The 24,275-nt window shown below is 37.5% G+C and overlaps 1 protein-coding gene across 1 annotated transcript in view; it reads right to left on the bottom strand.

The window, feature by feature from the left end:
- MMS22L (MMS22 like, DNA repair protein) overlaps window positions 1-23,576 on the bottom strand; it is an 89,680-nt gene extending 66,104 nt beyond the window's left edge. The window contains exons 1-10 of the mRNA XM_018918181.3: window positions 23,338-23,576; window positions 22,087-22,274; window positions 19,934-20,059; window positions 16,705-16,757; window positions 13,796-13,883; window positions 13,490-13,694; window positions 12,311-12,404; window positions 10,204-10,334; window positions 6,222-6,335; window positions 4,971-5,150 (exon numbers count right to left, since the gene is read on the bottom strand). Coding sequence (XP_018773726.3) covers window positions 4,971-5,150; window positions 6,222-6,335; window positions 10,204-10,334; window positions 12,311-12,404; window positions 13,490-13,694; window positions 13,796-13,883; window positions 16,705-16,757; window positions 19,934-20,059; window positions 22,087-22,265 — 1,170 coding nt within the window. The 5' untranslated portion in view covers window positions 22,266-22,274; window positions 23,338-23,576. The remainder of the gene's footprint in view (window positions 1-4,970; window positions 5,151-6,221; window positions 6,336-10,203; window positions 10,335-12,310; window positions 12,405-13,489; window positions 13,695-13,795; window positions 13,884-16,704; window positions 16,758-19,933; window positions 20,060-22,086; window positions 22,275-23,337) is intronic.
- Window positions 23,577-24,275: the final 699 nt, after the last annotated feature.

Genomic DNA, 24,275 nt, shown 5'->3' with positions numbered 1-24,275 from the left:
TTCTTTAATGTTCTGTAAAAAGGAAGCTATAAGGAGTAAGAAGGAAGAAAAGGTATAATCTCACTTTTTTTTGCTTGTTTCTTTTCCATCTATTTATGCACAGCAGGAAAGAAAAGGGTAGAAGGCTTTGCAACTAAGGCCATTTTCTAAGGAGAAAAAAAAAGGCAACAAGGCCAATATACGTACATTTCTAGGAGATTCAACAATCACCTCTTACATACAGCTAGGTATATAGCCTCTGTAGATAAGTAGATGTGTGAACACAGTACTTCCATCATTGTCCTGCCTTACTTGTTCCCTCCACTACCACAGCTGTTAAGCCTTGTGCATTATTTGGAGATAGCTGTCCTTTAAACACCAGCTTAGAATTTACAATAAAGAGCATTTTAGGCTTCGGTAATTGAAATATAACTACTTTCCATCAGCAATACCATTGTGCTCCATCCTCCTCTGCTACTGATTAAACTGGTTAATGGTGTGGCTTGGTGACAGTTTCACACAGAACTCCAGAAAGTACCAAGATAATTTTAAAAATTAATTTTTTTTACAAAATGCACTAATACTCATCCAACACTATTTGACTACTTGGTGGCTTTACATTTACACCACAAGAAAAAGAGAATACTGAAAGACAGACAATGATAGCAAGTCACAGCCCACAGACTGCATATGGAACAAATATAAATGAAAGGACAGATCTATAGAAAGTTACACTAAAGCTGTGATTTCATGATTCAGGAACTTGACCCGTATCAGTTAAGAAATTCCCACTGCTTCTTCCTCATCCTGAGCTCCTCTTTCTGCCCTCACAGCTATAGTATGCCACTACTCAGCTGTTCTGGTACTTCTGTTTGTGGGTCTCTGAGCCAGAACAGTGAATCAACACAGAGCTTTAGGAGAGGAAGAAAGAATGAAAAAGGGAATAAGGCCTGACTTAGGTCACAAGAAATGGACCCCAAAAATTGTGCCAGAACAGCAGAGGGCATATCATGCCTAGGGTGGTGAACAAGATTTAAGCTGTTAGTGATGCCAAAGGCTCTGTATCATGAAACCAGAGCTAGCATGTCAGGAGGACATTGTATCAACAGACAGTCAAGGAGTAAAGATAGCACTTCAATTAACAGGGTTAGGAACAATCAGCATTTCCAGACAAATCTGGCCATTATGTACATTCGATTTTTGACTGTATTTTAGAGCCTGATGTTATGTGAATACCTACACACAGGCAACATCCTTGCGCATTTCAAGGCAAGCTAAAGAACCGCTAAAAGAGCAGTTTTGGCAGCAATAAGTAGATATTAGAATTATGCTAAATGTCTATGAGAACACTGAATGTTTGAATCAGCCTGCTTAGAAATGTTTTTAGCAGTGCCATAGACCAAGGACACATGTTTTATACAACAGGTGTTTACTGCCAAAGTTCCAGCTCGTCTGTGGTACACAGATCACCTTACAAGATCTTGGAGTAATCTAGGGCAAACTCCTGACACCAACTGGGATTGATTACAAGAGTGCACCAGAGTTCAGCCCAAACTCAGGAAAGAAGAACACTAACCACCTGCTGCATTCTTTTTAGTTACAATTGTATCTATATTTTAACAGACTTGCTTCATTCAAATCCCAATAGATTTATATCCAAACAGTATTCCCTACTGCACTGACAATATGGCACAGCACCTGTTTACCATTGTTTACAATCTGTCCCTGTCAAAACATACATAGAACCTACATCTTCAACTCCAAACAGTGTGTCTTAAAACATCCTCCCCACACCCCCAGAGAATCCTAGAAATCAACAGAACCCAGAGACCTCAAAGTGCATAGAAGTGTTGCTAAAACCAAAAACTTGAGCTGAGTTTGCAGAAGAAACTTTTGAAAGGACTAGCAGCTGAGTACCTGGAAAAGCCGTATGAGGCTTCATAGCTGGAAGTCCATGTTTGCATATCTTGCCACATAGTCATTTCAGATTATTCTATTCAAAGGCAAGAATTCTTAGCCCCAAGTAACTCTGCCTATATTACCTTAGCCTACAGGATATTAAAATTGACCCCTGCAATGTTCAGAAGTGGCAAATTTTCTCATCAGGTCCCATTTGAGTTTTAAATATACAAATCCTACTTTTCAGAAGAGTGAAGTGGGAGCTGAACAGGGGAATATGGAAAGAGACACGTACTGTACATCCCTCAGAACAGTCTCTAAGAAACCTGTCCAAAACTTTCTAGTTTAAAAATGTGGTTTTCATGTATGTGAAATATATATTCAATATATATGAATCATTGCATATTTGAAATTGCGTTGTATGAGTTAAAGGGGGAAAAAATAAAAAGAAGCAAGTCTGAAACCTATTTGGAATTTTAAAAGCTTTCATGAAAACCTTACAGCCATGCAGACCACATTAAAAAAATAGAAAATCCTCCACAGATGACATAGGCTTAGAGGCAATTTTTGCTACAGAGCACAAGAATAACCATCATGACACATCACACTCCCACCTCTGATCACAGTTAATTAAAAGAAAGCATGTGTCACAAAGCCATTGCATCATATGTTTAATCAACAAAACAGGACAACAGGGTCCTCATGTAATTCTATTGACTTCACAAATTCATATCACAGACTGTTTTATCTTATAATGTGCAAAAAATATTTTGAGGTTGCAATTCAAGGAGGGGAACAGGACCTAAAGGGATGGTCACCATCAAGCTGTCTATGACAGATTATAATTAATGTGGTGGGTGAGAAGGCCCTGATGTTACTGATAAGATTTTTTTGTGGACAAACTCACAGTAACTCAGAAATGCAAACCAGAGCTAACAGTTTGAGCATAAATGGTCTCATGATTTACAAATCAAGACTTGGAAATTCTCTTCTCCCAGGTAGGGTCTAAAGGAAAAGTACCATTTAATCTTGGGAAAGTCACTTCCTGTCACTGTGTCTCAGATTCCTATTTTAAAATAAGAACAACAGGAATCCTTTTTCACATTCTACATGCTTTTTTGGCTTATGTAAATAATACAGTGCCTGGGGCAAAAAAAAATCTCTCATGAGGCTAAATACAGAGAATTTATCAGAGTGAGATACAGGAAAAAAGCCCCAATGATAAAAGTAATCAGTATCACTGTATTTGGATTAGGGCATTAAATATAAGAAACCCAGTATAAATGTGTGCTTCACACAGATTTCTGTATTTCACCTGGGAATAACCTTTTCTCATTTTCTAAATTCCACTAAGAAACAGAAGTGTAGTAATTCTATCTTGCAAGGTCCCTCTATGATAGGCTCTGGACTGTGTCCCTCTCCCCCACCACATAGTAACATGTAAATCCAAGGGAAGCCTGGGACAACCTTCAGTGTAACAATCAGACCTGGTCTGCAACTTTACACTGTATAAATGTGCAAGAAGTTATTTCACTTTGCCACATGATAACAAGCAGCCTGCCATGGTCTCCTAAAAGATTTGTAAACCGGCAAACAGAAGAAGCATAAGCATCCCACATCCCTCTAGCAAACAGACATGGTCGTGAAGTATTGAAGGACCGAATTAACACACCTTCACTGCATTTAAATTTTTTAAACAAATTTGCAGATTAGAAAATCCAAGTAATTCCTAATTTTTTTGGAAAGTCTTATTTTACTTAGGATTGTAACCATTCTTTATTTACAGACTTACTGCTTTTAAAGACCTAAAGACAAAGAGAGGGATTTTAAGTTATCAAAATTGCTCAACCTGCATGATCATTCTTCCGTTCTTACAGATTTGCAGTTCACAAACATTTCCAGGTTTTAACCTTTCATCCTAAATCAGGAATGGAAATCACAGTACCAATTTTAACAGAAAGAAGGTACAGCCTTTCCAGTTTTAATACACACTGTTAAATTACAAATAATTAAAAACAATTCACAATAAAGGCCAATTAAGCCCAGTTTGTGGAAGATGCCATACAGTTGATGCTTGGAAAATTAGGGAATATGGGCAATGCAGCCTAAATGTTAAAAAAGCCTCCACACTAAAAAAAAAACCCCAAAAATCAAACAAAGAGACCACCACAACAACCCCTCCCAAAAAAAAAAAAAAAAAGCAACAGCAACAAAAAAGATAAACAACCCAAAGCAAACAGAAAAAAAGAATAACAGCAACAGGATAAAAGAACAGAAGGAGAAATGACAGAGGATGGCATGACCAGAGGAAAAAAAAAAAACAAGCAAAACACACTACACCAAAAACACCCCAAATCCCACAGATTCTGGGTCTTCGTTCACCTCATTACCTTCTAACAAGCTTCCTCTATAGAAAATTAAGAAGAATTGTCCACTTTTATACATCTCAAAATGTATAAATGTATGAAACTTGCACTCAGCAAGTCCAAGTTTCCTAAACCAAAACTTGAATTCAAGTTATTAGACAGTGTCTATTGGTAGCATACTAACATAAAAATGAAGCTGTATACACAAATGTATATACATTTTATGATGTTATGGCTGTGATGCAAAGGTAATGCAATTGGACAGACTGAAATTTATCCAGAGCAGAGCTATCACTTTAGAAAAATAAGTGGCATTAATAATTACACAGTCAGCGTTTGAGGTTTATCCTTTATAAACCACAAACTCATGTGCTCAGTTCCTAAAACAACAAATCCACTGAAGCATTTATGCCCCAGGCAGACAATCTTAAAACATATGCTACATCATTAAGTATATGTGCTACTGACTAGTTGGGATATTTCAAGTTTCCTTCACACAGTTCTCTATTGAATATCTGGTATGTAACATGAATGTGTCTGGGACTCCTGGACATATACTGACTTGTACAAAGCACATCTTAACATTTCCAACCTACAAACAACTTTTTTTAAGGAGTGTGAAAATTCCTGCAATACAAAATGAATTGTTTTCTGTCAACAAAAATAACCAAAGAGATCAAAATCCATTGTAAGAACTCTTAGGTATTTAGAAAAAAGCATACCCACCTTTTCATCTAGATTTCCATTACGGTCAAACTGGTAGAGTGGTGCCAGATGACTCATCACCCACCAGCTAAAACTCAATGGGTCTTTACATTGAACTGTGTCAAACCCAGACACACTTTCAGAAGTACTTGGCTGTTCAAAGATATTCTTTAGGGCTGTGTTCACCAAGCTCCAGAAACACTGTAGAAAATGCAAAAGGTAATTTGAACTGTCTTCAATAAAAACCTATGTTAATTTTCTCTACAACACTGTCCTATTGATTAATTTGCTTTTACAGAGAACAAGCAAGATGACAGACATTTAAAGAAAATAACAAAAAGCAGTTGTGAGTACTACCACAGAAAACTCAAGGCTACCTCAGAAAGTCCTCTCTCAAATGTCAGTAGAAAGCATTGTGAAAGGACAAGCTTGGGTCACCAGTGCAATACTTCACAGGCAAAACTACAAGCTGATGGATTGATGACATGTAGACAGGATGGTGCCCCAAAACTCACAAAAGAAAGATTAGAGATCTTTAATGAAGAATTGTTATAACATATTTCTGAAAAACTTCTTGTGCCGAACTATCCTAACCAAGAGGAATACAGTAGGTGGTAGGGAATCAATCTGAAAGACAGCAAACAGAGATTCCAGTTCCCTGTTTTGCCACAGTCTGTTCCAGCACTAACAAACTGATTAATTCTCATTGATTCAGACCCTTGCCTATATCATAATATTACTACTTCTTACAGCCTGTGCCTATCTTTCCTACTTTTAAAGAAGCTCTCTGGAACCTATTTGCATGTGTATTTCACCCACCTTAGCTGGGTCCTGGTAACAAAGACAGAAACATGAGCTAGCTGGACCCTTGTTCTGACTGTACCCATGTTTTTTCTAATGCCTGGAGATGACTCATGGCGTGACATATAACAGAAACTGCAAATAAATTTTTTTAAAAATAGGTAAACACAACTTTTTGTATTTTGCTCTTCCTTAAAAAGAATAGAACTTTCACAATAAATTCCTTTGCTTTGCTTTCTTTAGTACTAGGAGTGCTCCTTATCAATGCCTTCGGTCATAACCCAACAGCACACTGCAAACCTAGAGTCAGGATTTCATGCACATTCAAGACAGTGACCCGAGGCATCACAGTTAGCATGCAGTTCTCCTGGAGCAAATATGAGTTCAGCTCTACCATCAGATCTATGTATTCATGGCCATAAGGGAACATCTGGTGACTGTACTGCACATGCAACAGTATTCTTCCTTTACCTCTGTATTAGACCCTTTATTTCTGTGGTCCAGCAATTGAATAAGTAGAATCCATAGTTCTTTAATGCAGGTACAGGAATAATGGCTACTGGTAAGAGCCTCAGAAGGTCGCACCTAAAAGAGAATACAGAATTAAATTATTCACAGAAGTGATAATTTTTGAAATTGTGTTTTATATAGCAATATTTCTTCTTGTCTTGGCTGTTCAGTTTGAGGGGTTTTTTTTTCAGGTAAATAATATAGTTACAATTACACATTCAAAGGTGCATTATTTCACTAACATCCCAAATATCTGTCTCATATAACATGGTCTCTTTCCTAATTCTACATAAATTATAGGTTTTGCTATTTCCTAGTTTCTTCTGATCCACTCTCAGACGTTATTTAATCGCATAAAAATAGCATTCCATGTCATAAATGAAAAGAAGTTACAATAAATAGTAATTCATTGTCTGATAGTAGGGAAAAGAAAATGATTGATTACATTTTCTTGATGTTCTTGAGAAGAAAAAGATTTCAAATTATTTAGCAGCTATTATTGTTATTTTTAACTGAAAAATCCTTAATGACTAGGCATAATGCTAGTCGAATATGTTGTTGTTGGCATGATGAGGATGTTAATGTTCCCACAACATTTCACAAAATCTGCTTTTCGGTAAATTTACTGCAAGGCATTCTTTTAATATGCAGAAAACAGCATATTTCAAGTCATGTACATTACTTGATTACTATTCCATATTTAACAAAATTCACTCAGACTGATGCATTTCAAATGCAAAATAGTCTTCTTGTGATTCATCTTTCAATTTTACATTCTCTCAATTGTGAAACAAAACAAAACAGCAAAAGGAAGTGCTAAATACATAAAAAACTCTGTATGCTGTAATGATTTTAAGATCTACCAGACCTGTATTTGAAATAATCATACTATAGATAAAACTTCACTTACTCTATCCTTAGACACATGAACCCACTGAACAGTATGCAGAGGTGGCAAAAATTGTGAGAAAAGCTTTGCTTAAAAATGCTTAGCTCAGTTCAGCACTTTTTGCCTTCAAGCAAGGACACAATGGCAGAAATGCAGAAAGAAGAGAGGGAAAACAGAGCAGTTTATACTCATTTTATCCCTAGACAATCAGTAGTCCTAGTGTGAATAATCAACCTACACCTCTCTAAAGCAAACAAAGGGGAATAGGTACCTAGAGAGATTAATTAATCTCACTGTAGAACAGTTGTTATCCTTCCACGACAATAAAGTACCTCAGGTGACTAGTTTAGCCAACTAACTCCTAGCCATCCACATCTGATGAGGTGGAGCCTGAATTTTTATATTCTAATGTTTTTCTGATCCATTCACACACAGCTATTCTCAAACCACACTGGCACTTAAAATAATTTCTGAATTTGGAAACCTAACAGTGCAAATCAAAAATTAAATCAAAATATGAAATGCCAGTGACAGCAGTGGCTGTGTGAGACATTATAGAAGTGGGAGTGAATGACTAAGAACCTACACTTTCACAGTTAGAACAACAAGTATATCACCAAAAATTTCAAATCTGTATAATATTCTTCTAGGATGCAAACTCTTATTTATTATCCACCTTTAGAATATGTTTAAAACTACAGTTTCATAAAGCTCCAAATCAGGTTTAAATAATTTTAATTATAAATATGAACTTGCATTCATATATAAAAGTGAAACAACTTGTTTTTTCTCTCTCTCTCAAGAATCCTCTTTATCCTATGAAATTTGCATGGTAGACCTGATCTATTTTAAATAATGCTCTATTCACTTTCCACATATACTCACAGTATTTCTCTTTCCTCACACTTCTAGTTAAAGGCCTATTACAGGAATTTCTCAACAACCTGAACTAATTTTATGTAAATATTATCTTGAGAATAAACAGTATGGCCACTAAAGTCTCTTGAGAAAAATCTTTATTTAACTATTAACTTTCCAAAACTAAAGTGTCTCAAAAATAACTCTGGTTATGACTCACCACCAAAGAGCAAAACAGATCCACTGGAAATGAGCAATCTACTTACTCCAGATGCACTGCAACACTGGAAGTTTTTATAGAAGTATTAGGCATAGAAACTACCTATCTTAGAAATTAGTTTCATTTCAGAGTCTGCTTTCTATGTGGACTACCAGGTGTTGCAGCAAGGTTTCTTCATCTACCGTTTCCATCTGTTACTGCTCTATTCTCCAAGATAGTGGGATCTATCCTGCAGGAAATGTGCATATCTGTTCAGGAGAGAGTCTGGGTAGTAGTATCAAAGCAAGACACCATACAGATATTGCTTAGACTAAGGTGATACCTGGCTATCCTTTCTTAAGAGATACTGAAATGATGAGAGGAAATGTGGAGTATCTTAGAATGTTTAAAACCCCAAATTGTGATGCTGTTGGACCAATACAGCTCTGGTGCCAGAGGCGTGGCTGCTAAAGACAGGAGAAAGATATCCATGAATATATATTTCTTTGCCAAACATGTCTCAGAACACACTGGAGTCAGTACATGATTCAAGTCAAGCACCTTAATATCAGAGCTGCCCAAGAAACCAATCTGAAAATATTGAGTCTGGAACACTACAGTTTACCTCCCTCTTTCCAAGGATATCCACAAACGTTAAGAACTGCACTCATGAATGTTCTCAGCCAAAAGGACATGTTTCAGTGATGAGCTGATGGTGCCACATACTAGGGGTATTAGTTGTATTTTTAATAATTTTGAGGGATGCTATTTCCATTACGTGATGACAGAAAGGTTGCATACTATCGGAGTCACCAGCTCAAGTGCAAGCTTCAATTCAGAAATTAATCTCAAATAGAACTAATTCAAGCAGTGTGGCCCAAGCATAGAGAAAGCTTAAGAAAAAGCAGTTGCAAAACAATCTTTTCTCTTTGTAGCATGGCTCTGTGGAAGTATGTAGTATCTGTCATTTTATCATCTGACATTTCCAAGTCTACCATCAAGCACTGTGTTCAACAGATAGATACTACTTGAATTTTCTGTTATAAAATATTATTCTCATCTATTTGCCTTTTGTCAGGGGAGAAGGTTGCAGTATTATCTGAATTTAATATATCAAAACTGATTTTAAAAGGTAACAGTTTTCTACAGGAAGCTATTTTAAAAGAACAGTTATCAAAGGCTAGTACAGCCATTTCCCCCATCCTCAAAAGAAACATGAAGAAGAGGGACTCTATTTCTTATGCTTTTGTACTAGGAAAACAAATTATACAGTGGTCACTGCTATTTTTTCTCTGAGTTCAGTCCTGCATTCATGGATCACACACGTCCATCTAAAGCAGGTTTCACAATGACACAAAGATTACTCAGCTCTTTTACTGGCTGCTATATGGAGCTATTATGACTTTCTAGCTCTGGAGTGCTCAAAACAAGCGAGAAAAATACTGCAGCTATAGAAGGAAAGAAAAAGGAAAAGAGAAGAGACAGAAAAGTTTTCCCATGACAAATGCAGAAGTGCTGTAACAGAAAGATGAGGTGGTGGAAATAGGCACACTGCAACAATAAACTGTAATATGACATTCTCTAAGTGTCCAGTTAGCTTACTGCCAGGATTAGAGTTATCCTCTTTTTGTTCCTGTTCAGAGAGTTTGAAAAGACTTTTTTTTTTTTTTTGCATTTATCCAAACCTTTTAGACTGTGCCATGTTTGGCATTAAACCTGGAACACTGAACTTAGAAAATGTGGCACTCACTTCTGCTCCGTACACAGTGCATTTCAATATTACTGTCTCATTCAACTGCCAGATGGTCATGAATAAATATAACCCAATTTGAGCTCCTAACAAATAACACTCTTTAAAACATGGAAATACAAAGCCATACGTAACATTTACAACTAAGCACTAAGAAGTCATCCATGCACTGGTGCAATACTCAATTCATATGGTTCCCAGTAAAAGCATCTAGCTGCCCATGGCCTGTATAAGGAAAAAGAGTTACCTTTGTATATTTGTTGATGGCCAACCTTATTAAATCAGATATGAGATTTCCAGAGTGTTTTTCAAATAAACTGATATTGGTTAGATTCTCTCCAGTTAGATTAATGAAATGGTTAGCATATACAACTTGTCCTAAAATACAAAAGAAAAGTATAATTGTTTAGTTCCAGGTTTGCTTCTAGCAATATAAAACAGGCAGGATTTCTCTTCTGAAATATATATATATATATTAGAATGGGCTTGTTGACCTGTATGTAATTTTAATTTATAAATTCATGTGAGAAAGCTCATCCTAAATTCAAGCTAATCCCCTTCATCATTGCACTGAAATCTGTTATTATTCAGGTTGACAGTAAAACATCTTGGCACATTACGGCCTTTTATTGGCACAGATTTTGCAGAGGAATAAAGATTTATTTATCGGCAAGTTCCTCTTTGTCACATGGCAGTGCGCATGTTCTGGAATCATGACATGTTTTGCAGATATGCAAGTTGATGACAAACAATTCTGGAGAGGTCTAACACTTTCCTTTGGATGTGTTGATGTAGAAAGCTGGCATGATCTTGTTCCAACTTGAGCATTTGTAAGCATTAACAGATAAAATGGTGAAGTTAAGAGGCTGCAAGATCTTATCCCACAAGCTTTTCAACAGTACATCTCCCTTGACATCAGTGGAGCAGACAATACATAGAATGAGCCTGTATTTCATTCCTGGAAATAGAAGGTGAAACCCTGAATCCACTATCCTGACACTGGTCTCAGCAGTGTGAAGTTTCCACTCGAACACTTTACAGAATGAGATAAAAACCTAGGAAAATCTAAGCACATAAGAATACAAGATAATGTATGCAGAGATGTGACTATCTTGACTAGGATATTTTGTTATTAAAAATCATGAGCTTTCTCTTACAAAGACAGATGACTGCATTATAACTCAGAACAATTCTAGAAATAAATACTGAATTCTGGAAAATAAATTGTCTCCAACAGTTTCACTATCCTTTCTCCAAAATGCTCTAAAAAAGGCAAACATGCTATCCCTCAATGGATCATACTAGAAACTTATAATTATGGAACAAAAAGCCAACCTACACACTATACAGCAATGTAGAAACAGAGAAAATGTGTTAATGGGAGCAAGGCTGTGTTGTGACAGCACTCTGAGCAGGCAAAAGCTAATCCAAGGGTTCACATTCAACACTAGTTACTGGGTTAAGCATATAGCACCTTCTTTCTATACCTCAACATTACTTCACTGTTGCAATTCCTATATGGAATTTATATTCACAACTTATAATCAGGTGGTGTGAGGGAAGGTATGGCTGAAGTGACACACCAAATGTAAAAGAAAACACACTTTTGTGATTTATTTTGGTAGAATGGACATGGAAAACAGATATAAGCCTCACAAAGCAAATAAAGCTCTCTTCTCTATTTTAACAATTCTTCAGCAAACTGAACTACTCTGAAATTGAGTTTTTCAATTGCATTCTATGACCTTTTTAATCTAACTTCTATGAACAGCTTACTCTTATCAACTTACTTTTTGCCCTTTTAAAGCCTTATAAATTTTTTTTAAAAGATATTGCCTTGCCCTTTTCTTTCTGTACTTTTATAAGCTCCCCTGATTGAGGCTTCTTCTTTTGCCCAATATTTTCTTAGAGTCACACATGGTTAGCAATACAAATTCTCTCCTCCGAGAATCCTTGTTCTGGTCCATGCCTGGACACTTCTCCTACATTGTTGTCATCAAACTGCCATTCATTGTTATGCATTCTGCATATCTGTAAAGGCATTTTTATTTGTGATGTCAAGAAGCGCATTGTTAATAAATATTTATTAACATTATTATGTTGCATCAATTGAGTATGAACTCTGTGATCTTTGTTTTGACAGAGCAAATTCCTAATACAATTTTATTTAATATGAACTGCACGATGATTCACAAAGAACCTACGTTTACCATATCTGAGTTTACCACATTAAACACAGACAGCTATGCTTAAAAACCACCAAAAGTAGTTTTGATTCTGGACAAATCAAGATGGGAAAATTAGGTAAGTCATTTGTAAAAGAGTAAGTTCAAGAAAAAGGCCTGCATACTTACTCTTCAGTTTTTCACCTAGTACATGAAGAACTTCTAATACTAGCCAGTTAATATCCAAATGGAGATGTAGTAAGTGCCATGATGGAGGAAGCACCTGTGATCAGAAATACATTTACTTATATTTAACATTTCTTTAATGAATTCTGGATACTGTGCTAAGACAGGGTGATCAGGCTTTGGAACAAGCTGCCCAGGTTTAGTGCTGGAATCACTATTCCTGGAAGTGTTCAAAAACATGTGGACGTGGCATTTGGGGACATGGTTTAGTGAAAAATGTGGAGGTGCTGGAGTAATGGTTGGACTTGACATTGTAAGATGGACAGCAATGAACATTATGAATATCTATGATCAAATATAACGTAACATACAAACATGCCATTCAGTTAAAGAAAAAAACGAAACAAAAAATTTCATTACAATTCTGTCTGTAAGGAGCTGTTTATGAAGTTTTGATTCAAGCTTGACAAATTAAAAGACCCTTAGTTAACCTTTTTTTTACAGAGAAGCATTATGTAGCACAAAAGTTGCTGAAGTGAGCTCTTAAAATAACTCCAAAATTTTGCTCAACCACTACTGACAAGCTAAATAAAGGTCCAAAATGCTGCTTCTCAGCAGATCATTCCTCTCCAGATACTAGTTTATACAACATAAGCCTGAAATTCCTTTTCTGTCTTTATATAAGATTTGAAAGCATTAGCTATGTGTATGCACAAATCCTAATGGTGTATACTTCAGTAGTATTTAATGCTGCTGTGCCTCCTTCCACATCTGCATTTTCTTTTATAAAAAATATTTTCCCATTCTGAGTCAGATTTCAGAATGTATTTTTAAAGAAATGGCCCTCCTCCTGGGACGCTTAAAAAATTTTAAACATTACTACAGACAAACACCAAGGAATTTTTTAAACAAGCTATGCTAATTCAAGCCTTCTTATCTACCTGTAATTGGTACTATCATTTGTATACTATAGGAAGAATTCTAAAGTTACAGAACAAAAATAGATAAACAAAACAACGACAGAAAATCCAGATCTCATCTGTTGTGTTTACCAAGTAGAGGATAGCACTTAATAAAGGAAAAAAAAACCAAACCAAAAAAGATTAACTTATAGTAAGCCAAAATTTTTTGAATTGAATACATAATGTCACATACAAAATAAAATTATAAAAAGACACCAACCTTTGCCTGATTTTGAATAGTAAATGCTGCCAGAACATTACTAGGAAGCTCACAAAGGTGACCAACATGCACGGTCAAAGCATGAAGCTCTTCCACCAACACTGATGGTAACTGAGCTTCTAGCTCTTCATAAGGACGTTGCACTCCAACATTTTCATAAGGACGTTGCACTCCAACATTTTCCACCTTAGGGGGTTCCAGATACCTGAATGTACAGAAAAATACAACACACACAATCAGAAAACAAGTAGGTAGCAGCTGCATAAAGCTCAGTACCCAACTTAGTAAAATGTGTGTAAATCTCACCTGAAGATGAAAACTTTCACATAATGCAAAAACTTAAGACATTGATGCCTGATGCTCTCTGCTTCAGAGTGCAAGTGTGCAGCTTGACCTGAAATAAGAGACCAGTAGCTTAAAGCAGATGACAAGCACACCTTGACTTGTTTAACATTTGCATTCTCCACAGAAATTAGACCAGACCATTGGAAAGACATCCCCTAAGGACAAGCTGTGAGTGATTGATGGCAAACACCCACTTCTAAATATCATCTTGCCAGAGAGATCCTTTCTTTGTCTTAACACATATCCAGATAGAGATAGAAAAGAAGACACTCAGGAAAAGTGAGGGTAAGTACTCTCAGTGCTAGAAGAAATCATTCAGCCCTACTGCCCTGCTTCCTGGCTGCTTCCAAGACACCTTCAGTAAAGACATGGGTAAAACAATTTACCAGTACCGTTTTCTCTTGACAGACTTAAACTGTGATAAGGTTCAATAATAAGGTACAAATAAGTTTAATAAGGTGAACTCATTTGTAAATACACTTTTTGTTACTTTTCCTTGGAAGCATCACTGTTGCACAAAACCTGCAGGTGCATAATGCTGAGATCATCCATTCACAATCCTGCCTCTCACTTGCAGCTCTGTATGCTTTCAGGCAATTTTTCTGGCTGTATGTCTCCTTTCCTTTGTTCTCTGAAGCTGTTGTTCTTATGGTGTTACCATCCTCATCTTGCACCTGCAAGCTCAAACACCCCCATTAGAGCAGAGATTCACTAGAAGTTATTGCCATGTGTGAGAATCACTCCTTATTTATTCCTTGACCTTGCCTTGTAGCTTTCAGCTTATATTAGAGAAAGATGAAAGTTAGTGCGTAACAAACAAAACACAGTAATTTAAATGCCAAATAACTACAGCCCACAAATATATATACACACAAAAGTTTAGCAAGCACTCAGCCTGCAACACGTGTACCTGATTACAACATGTACTGATTATTCAGAGAATCCTCAATACAAGCATCAAATGAGGACCTTGAGCAGGACCAAATGAAAGTGCATCACCCTAGAGGAGATGCATGACAAAACCTCTTAGTCACCTACTACACTGGACTGCAGAGCCAGGGAAAGACAAGTTCTCCTTGCTCCTCTCCCCAGCTGACCGCTGGGGAGTCTTGCAGAACTTGCAGGAGCAAGTTCTTCTTGCTCCTCTCCCCACCTGACCACTGGGGAGTCTTCCCATTTTTTGATCTTGCTCTAACTCTCCCTTTTGCTTTCCCCCATCTCCTCCAATTAACCTGGAAGTTCATATATGACACTTATTATAGACCCCCAAAATAATGCTTTGTGCATACAAGCCTATCTCAACATCTTTTGAGCAACAACATTCAGCAGGCAAAGCAAATCAGAATATTCCAGTGTACAGCCTACCTGCACCACATCAGAAGCCATACTATCTGCCATGGTAATGAACCACAAGTTTAGAATATAGTGAATTGATCCTCTTAAAGTAATTATTTATAGATATTACTGGTGATTTGTACAAATAACAAATACTGTATTCTAAATTCTCAGAAGTTCTGTTTAAGCAAAATTTTATATTACAGTATTTTCACATGCCTTCTACATTACACAGTTCTCAGTACAAAGTCTCCAAAGTTCATCAAGACTAATAGGAAACAAAATTTAATGTACAATATTGACATCTACATAAGCATACAGTACAACAAAGATTTAGTGAGCTAAAACTCTTAAGTGGGGTTTTAAACGGTGGTGACAGCACATTTATTCAAGACATCAATAATAACTAACATCACTCTGCTGACCATTTTAAATACTTGAATCCTTATGATACCCTTCGACTACTAGCTCACCTCTATAAAGAGGGAACTGAGTCACAGCTGAATCAGTGATTTGCTTCTGATTCAGAAACAAAGCTTGGTGTAAAGCACAAAATTAAGTTCTTAATTTTACTAGCTTAATTGGCAAGTGGAAGAATGGGATACAAAGAAGAGAAGGCAACCAAGCAGGTGCTTAAATTTAAGTGAAAAAACCATAAACCTACAGAACAGTTTCTTGATGTTGAAACATACAGTTCTGTAGTTGAAACCTACAAAAGTTTTTGATGATGAACTGTACACAAAAGAAGCTTGATAATAAAGTCACATCATTTAAATGGCAGAACATCACAATGTTAAAAAAAAAGTAATGTGTAAAAATATTCACTCATAGAACACTAGCATGTTATCTGTAATGAGAAGACACTATAGACAGTTTATTTCTGAGTAATTACTGAACTTCTCAACTTGCTAAGTAATTCAGCCTTCAACTTACAATAAGCCCAAGGCTGCAATAATCCTTCAGAAACATGCTGCTTCTCATGCCACAGTATTTAATTGAAAGAAAGCATTTTGCAGTGATCCCATTTTATCGATCCTACTGCAAAGATAAACTAAGTTTGTAAATAACTCAAAACTAAGCAAATCTAACTTGTTTAAATGTAAGCCCATGAAACACTGAAAAAAGATCCAAGCCACTACCTTTGTAACTAAAATAATTGTTGGGATGATCAATGAAATTTTCTGGTTTTAATCAAAAGAGTTAATAGTTTTGCCAAATTCTGCTCTAGGGGTGACACCTTAAGTCAAATTAACGCAAAATGCCCCACTAAGGATTGCTCTGTCCATCTACCACTACAGGCAAATCTGGTTCCAAACTGACTCCCAGCATTTCCACTATTTCCCAACCTCACTTGGTTGCCTATATTTCCACCCTAACTGCAGTTTTATGCTGCTTATAAAGGAGCTGTTCTGAGGCACACTCCAAAGTCTCCTGGTCAAGAGTCAAAGCACAAGCGTGATCTGTGAGAATTTACTTCTTTATTGAAAGGTAGTCAGTTGCCTATTGCAATGTCAAATTAAATTCATAAAACTTACCAAAATCAGATGAACTCATTTGTACTAGGTTTTCCAGTCTGTATATCTGTTGCCTGATTAAAGGAATACAAAGATTTATGGTATTTATATAGGTAACAGTTGTTCAACTCCACTTTAGCAAGCATAAAATAAAACAGAGAAAGGTAAGAGCTGTTTCTTGCTTTGTAACTCTGAAAAAGCTTATGGAAAGGTAACTTAGAAAACAAGTTTTAGTGAAAGGCAATGGACACATCCAAGTGTGAAGGGATGACATTGAATAGCCTTTGTGCATGTTTATAAATCATTAAACACAGTAAAAAAATCCCCAAACAATTGGCTGAATATTGGGGAAGGCAAAAAACAACAATTCAGACAAAAACCCAAAAAAGCCATTCCCTGCAACTGATCATACCACAAGCATAACTCAGCTTCATATTTGACCACAGAATAAACCTAAAAGTTAGCCCTCATGGCACACACTCAGTACAAACTAAATTAATCCATTTGAGAATGTGCATTAATACATCCCGTCTCCAACTTCTACTGCTTCCTGCTTAGGATGGTCAGCTCCTTAACTCCAGCACAAACCATAAACGGCAACAAAAAGAATAGAGTAAAAGGAGGTGTCTTTAGAAAAGTTAAAGCTCAGTTCAGTTTTGGAGAGGAAAGAGAACATTTTTAAAGAAGCCCAGTGCCACTGCAAATGAATATTTTAAACAAAAGCTGTAACATAGGTAAACACTTGGCCATATTCTCTAACAAGTGCTATTTGCAAGTGGTCTTCCAGTAGAATCTCCACAGAGATAAAGCAGTACTAAACTGAATATATGAAAAGCACAACTGTGTCAGACAGAGTTTTGAAAGAAAATCCTGCATAAATTGAGGAGAGAGCTCTTTGCCTCATTTCTTATACAGTCAAAGCAATAACTACTGAAGGATTCTAAAACAGGCTACTTGGATCTAACATAAATCAACTGTTCATATGAAAAAAACTCTGAAAACTAGGAAGCATTTAAAAGACACAAGAAGCATCTAAAAGACAAAACTACAGGTTGTAACTTGCATATTAAAGTGCATACAGACAGTAAAATGATCTCCCTTCACTCTGTCTTGTTTTCTTGGAAAAAGCCATGTCAGCTACCCTTCCATCGTTTAAGTGGGTTGTAGAGTTTTTTGTCTGTTTTGAAATCAAAGTTGAATTTCTGCCTGGATTTTTCAAGGATTTCAACCATGTAAAAAGGAAGGAAGTCTGAAGCAGGAGGGCTTTATGCAACAGGGCTGTTGAGACTGGTGTTTAGAGAAGGAAGGTAAGAGAAAGGATTGACAGAAAAAAAAAAGAAAAATACTCTCCAGTGAACTGACAAAGACAGAACACAGTGGGCTGAAAAATTAAAGCCCAAACTGGCACAAGAAACACAACAAAAATACCATCATTTAAATAAATCATTTTAGTGCATTTGTACCTCAAGGATTGATCCTCATGGCTGTTAATCACTAAATTATTGATTTGCAAATACACATTCTGACAAGTTAATGGGTACTTCTGTTTTTAATCAAAAATATATTATCTTAATATAGCCACTTAAATGGTTACATAGTCTCATTCACTTTGACTCCCACTTCTATCACATGAAAACCCATAAGTAAAATTTTTACTATGCAATTACTATTTTAACTTGCAGCTCTGCAGTATACTATTATTTACTACAATATTTAAAAATTGTAAATAATTTTTAATTACAATATTAAGTATAATCTCAGATATTAAAAGAGACTAACTTTCTGTAAGCATATATTTAAACATAGATATTAACTGTACTTCATAAATTTAACTATTTACAGCCACCCTATCCTCAAAAACTATTGTAACTTGTACTTAACATATTCAATTTCCACAGTGGAAAAAGGAGTTTTTCTGCTTTCAGCTGTCAACTGCTCCATAAACAAAACTGTTCCATTTTATGACTGAAAAAATGAACTTAATGTCTTTACAGAGACATCTCCCTTTGCAGAAGGGCTTGTCACACCAAAAGACAACGTAGCAACCAAACACTTGGCCAAGAGTTAGCTGAAATCCATTATTCCTACCAGGTCAGTAGGTTTTAAAGAATGTACAGGTGGAATAACTTAAAAAAACCACATTTTGCCTTATGTTCATCTCTATTACAATTACAGAGCAATTTACATGACAGGAAAAAAACTTTAAAAATTGCCATTTAATTCAAAATTTCTGTGTCACTGCCCAGTGATTTATACTAATGAACAGTTAAAAAAATCAGACTAAACACTGAAAGTTTTAATTAAATTATACTCCTATCTCCCACTTTATCACTTTGGGTTTCTTTAAAAAACACAGTGAGGTCAAAGCTTGCATCCAACAGGTAAAGCTAAATAATAGTGCTTTTAATACACTTCCAGTCATTTATGTCATCATGTTCCAATAAACCAGACCCTATTAATCATGTTGCACATCATGCCATTGGTCATACCCTAAAGGGATGGAAGAATCCCCTGCAATGAAAGGAATGATGGAATATACCACATATATTTGTGAAATCATACAAAAGCTCCTCTCCCATCCACTCTCTGTATGTGCTGTACATCCTGCGGATTATCAGTAGCAAAGAGGATTATCAGTGATCTGTGTATTTGCATTGACCAGATTAAGCATCTACACTGAATTAGTCAAACATTGAGTAACTGTATCTGAAGAGATTGCTGAAGCTATCCTAATCCAAACAACTGAAGAAAGCACTGCATCCAGCACTTATAGCATTTGATTTTTAACCTCCACTTCCCTTTATGCACAAAAAAAAAGGACTAAAAATCTTCAAAAGACAACTTCAATTATATGTGTAGCACAATCTCATTCAAGGAAATCTTATATAGTCTATTCATATAATTCTGAAGCTAGAGCCTTCTAAATTAACCCCAACACTCTGTTGTAATAACTATACTTAATTTTTTTTTTATCTGGTGATGCCTCAGATACGCATCACACTACTTAGAAACTTAATAATAAGTCACATAATATTAAGAATCCGTGACACAATGTACTTCTTCCTGCAATTCCATCTGTGTCTTATCCATCACTTACTGGAGCATTACACAGACAGCATTAATCATTTTTAGATGCATTGCACAGCCCACAGTCTTTTATGATGTTACTTTTAAATGTGAAGTTTGTTACAACCTTACAGCAGGTATAATTACAGATGTGGATTAATTACAAAATACAATATTATCGTACCTAAGTAATCCAAAGAGAAATCCACAGGATTCAACTAATGCCATTTCAGTAACCCACTGAAAGCCAAACAATTCCACTGTATTTTCTTCATAGTCATTTGGAGAAGGATCTAGTCTCAGCAAAACCCTGCAAAATAGAGCCAACAATATTCATACATTTTCCAGTAATAAACCTATGGAGTACAATACCTACAGCTGGCTTATGTACCACCAATACTTTCTGAATATATCACCAACATGGACATGACAGATGTCTCAAAGACAGTTGTACCTTTTAGCGTAATATGACCTATAGAAATATGACAACTCCTAGCTTCAAAAGCATAATACAGGATATAGTCACAGGTCACAGTAGATTTTGAAAACAAAAATTAATAGATTACCCCCGATGTATTTTCATACTTAAAAAGGAGCTGAGACATAACACACAGACTGTGAAGAGAAGAGGCTGCTATCTAAGATAACACACTGCTCGGTATGCTTGTGTCTCAAGGCACACTACTTACCTAGTAACTAATGCTAGAACATACATTTGTTCATTTACATACATTTAACAATATTTATATTGAGAACACTGCTAAAGGCACACTCTTAGTCAGATGAACAGAGGAGGGTCAAAATGGGACCTTGCCACTATAACTTGGGCTAACACTAGGCCATGATTACCCTTTGCTCTTGCTAAAGGAAAATTAAATAACACCAGATTTACCATTTTACTCAAAGTGGAGAAAAATCAGACACCTGTGTTGTTAAAACATAATAATTGTACAAATAAAAAAATGTTTCATTAACATGCACTAAAAAAAATCACAGCAAACTGCTCAATAACATGGTAAATTATTTTAGAATTTTCCCACTGCCTTTCATAAAATAATCCCACACAGATGAAGCTCAATTCCCTAAAATGTAAAAACTATTTTTATTTTAAAAATAAAAATAATAGGTAAGCACTTAGTTTCCATTATACTACACACCAAATTAATATTCTACTTGAACTATGCACCATTTCCCATTTCATTCTCAAAAGCAAAAAGAGAATCTGCTGAACAACTGGCTCAACCTCCCATAACACTTTAATTCACTTGGTAACTTCCTGAACACTGGACTGTTTTGAAGCCTCTAGCAATTAAATCCAGTTACTCCAGTTCCAAGCAATGATGAAAGTAGAGTCCCTCACATGGAGGCTTTTCCACGACTTTGCAATCCAGGTAGACAACATAAATAGACAGTGGAAGAACAGTGTTTTCACAACCATAGTGACTGGGAAACCTGTCTGCATACAAGCTCCTCAGTGAGTTTTAATGACAGAAACAATTTCAGGTGAAATGCTTCTTTGTCAATGTGGAATCCACTACTGATCTACTTGACATCATTTGGAATGAAGGTGCTCTGATGCAACTAGAAAATATGATAGATAAGGCAGAGAAAGAGGGAGGTGCAGTGGACCCCCCCTTAAGCCTTTACAGAAAACACTGTGGGAAAAAAAAGTACCACCACAAAATACAAAGCTTGGTGGGGGGACAGACAAAAACATTAGGCTTTTGTAGGAAAAACAAGACAACCTCTGTAAGATTAACAACCAGCACATAAAACTAAGCTGAATGACAGACAATAAGGCAAATAACAATTAAACCAAAGTGACATTTTAAAATCTCACAGAAAATACTTATTTGCTAAGCCTATGCCTTAAATCCAGAATGCATGCAAGGGTGAAGCTCTGAGAAAGATGGTCTTAAAGTTACTAGGGCCAGCCCCAGCAATTTGGGGAAGCCAGGAAGAGTGGAAAAGAGACAAAAATGGCTGGCATTTATTGGAGCACATGACTGGGAAAAGCAGGACTGAAGCCTTCTCAGAAATTCAAGTGATCTCAGATACTGCTGCCCAACAGGCCAGTTTTGAATTATCCTAACAGGCTTATAAATGTCCATTACAGTATCTTAAAAGTAAGTTCAGAAAGCTAAGAACTGCATCTACAGCACCGTTCAAAACTGTTTATCAACACAACAGTGCTTCCCACTTTGATATTGCCAAGTTGATTTCAGGATCAGAAGAGCTGGAGAACAAACTGATTTGGAAACCTGTCAGCACCAAACATGAGTGGAAAGAATATCTTAGAAGGCTTTTATATTTGTAATTAAAAAAAAAATCCCATACCTCTTAAGAGACCCACTTGCTAAATAAGACTCTGCAGAAAACCTTCTCCCTCCATTTTGGCTGTCAAAAGCACAAGAAAAGAAAGATGGCCTTGAGCTCTCATGCTCCACTTCCATCGCCAGCTCCAAGCTTTCAGTGAGAAATGGGGCTGTGAAGGAAGCCCCAAAGTCATCCTCCATTGTTTTCACCTGGCCCAGAAAAAAAATAGTTAAATACAAAAATACTCATAGCAATTCTTCAAATAAATTTCTCATTGGTACAACTCCACATCATCCTTCAGCTCAAGTGAGGACACAGATCTGACCAACTGTAACACTGAAGTACAAGCTGAGAGACACCACCAAGAATGGCAATCATAGTCACAAGCCCTGTCACACAATTCTGCAACCACATCTTCCTCGTTGAACAGAACCTGTTCAAGAAGACACAGTAGTGACTTAAAAAAAAAAACCCAAACATTTTCTTCTGGTTTAGCTCTCTAAATGAATTAGTTAGTGATGAGGTTAGACTAGCAGTAGGTTATAACACAAGACAGGAATACATTACAAAGCTACTTCCAGCAACACTTCAGTTTATGACCGGAGTAGCTATGCTATGGAAGTACATAATGTATTACAGGCTCACAATATTAAAAAAAAAAAAATAAATAAAATCTAACTACCCAGGAATCTGGAAAAAGAGAAACGAAACCAAAAAAGATTACCATACCCAAAAGAAGCTCACTGTACAGTTAATATTAGTGTATTCCTACTTTATAAAATATACTAAAAGAGCAGAATTAGGCAACAGGTGTCAGATAGTCCTATAAAAAATACACAAACAATATAACTAAAACGCTAAATTAAAGTTTTCAATTTCTTTGCTGGTAGATCTCGATATGGTTCTTGTCGGAACTAGTCAACACAATGGCTAGAGGTTGGTAATACAGAGGCTTAACTAAAATATAAGCACAAGGGAAAAAAAAAAAAAAGAAGAAAACAGTTTCCGTTCTACTTTCTCTCATGCATTCACATTCCTGCGGAGCAGGCGGCTGAGAAGGTAGAAACAGAATGACTTCTGCACTCCAGTTTACAGCCAGACCCTACGCAGGGCTGTTGGGACAGCGGAAGGGAATGCTCTCAGCCACAGGAGCTCCTAGGGAAAGCCTGTTCCGTTCGGGGAACCAAAATCGCCCCACAGGACAGAAACCCTGGGGGAACAGCTACATAACAGGGCACCTCTTCCCGGCCACAACGCCCGTCAGTTCCATACCTGTCTACCACATCCCAGATGCAGCGGAAACAATCAAGCACTTTAAGCACCTCCTTGTCCTCCAAGCAGAACCTTCCAGGCGGCTGCAATCCGCGGGCAGGAGCCGCAAAGCGGCGGGAGCAGCGCGGCGGGCCGCCAGGACGCGCCCACGAACACGACCCGCACGTGTAACGCCTCGGCCCCGCGCCGCCGCCTCCCTCTGCCCGGAGGCGCTTCCCCCCGGGCCAGCCCCGGGCCGGCGCCAGAGGGACTCGGGCGGTTCCTGCGCTCCGCCCGCGCCGCCGCTGCCCTTCCGCGCCCGGGCCCGTTCCGTACGGCCCGCGCGCTGCCGCCAGCCGCGCACTGCGCAGGCGCCAAGGCGCCCATTGGCCGCCGGCCGCTCCTCCCCGGCCGCGCTTCTTCCTCCCGCCCCGCCTCCTCCCCGGCGCGGCAGCGCCTGCCCCGGCTCCCGCCCGCTCCATCTCCCGCTCCCTCTGCCTCTCCTCTCCCGCTTCCTCTCCCCGTTCCGCCCCACCCACCCCAGGGCGAAGCGCCGCCCGCCGCTCCTCCCAGGTCTGACAGGCCGCCGTGTTTCCCTGCTCGGCTGGGTGTCCCCTGGCGGTCCCGCCACCGCAAGTGGTTTCTGGCCGCCTCGCCCATGACCGCCACCGTCTTGCCGCTGCTGTTCAGCTGCCTCCCTTGTCCCCACAGAATCATGGAATCATAGAATGGCTTGGGTTGGAAGGGACCTTAAAGATCAGATACTTCCAACCCTTCTGTGGTGGCTTCAAATACTCCAGGATATTAAGAGCCTCATCCAGCTTGGGCTAGAACCCCTCCAGGGATGGGGCATCCACAACATCGCTGTTCAACCCATTCCAGTGCCAAACCACCCTTACTGTAAAGAATTTCTTCCTAACACTTAATCTAAACATACTGTCTTTCAGATTGAACCCATT

This window comes from Serinus canaria, chromosome 3, assembly GCF_022539315.1.
Source record: "Serinus canaria isolate serCan28SL12 chromosome 3, serCan2020, whole genome shotgun sequence".
Classification (NCBI taxonomy): domain Eukaryota; kingdom Metazoa; phylum Chordata; class Aves; order Passeriformes; family Fringillidae; genus Serinus; species Serinus canaria.
Note: the sequence above shows the minus strand (reverse complement) of the source record. Positions and strands in the feature narration are given on the sequence as shown.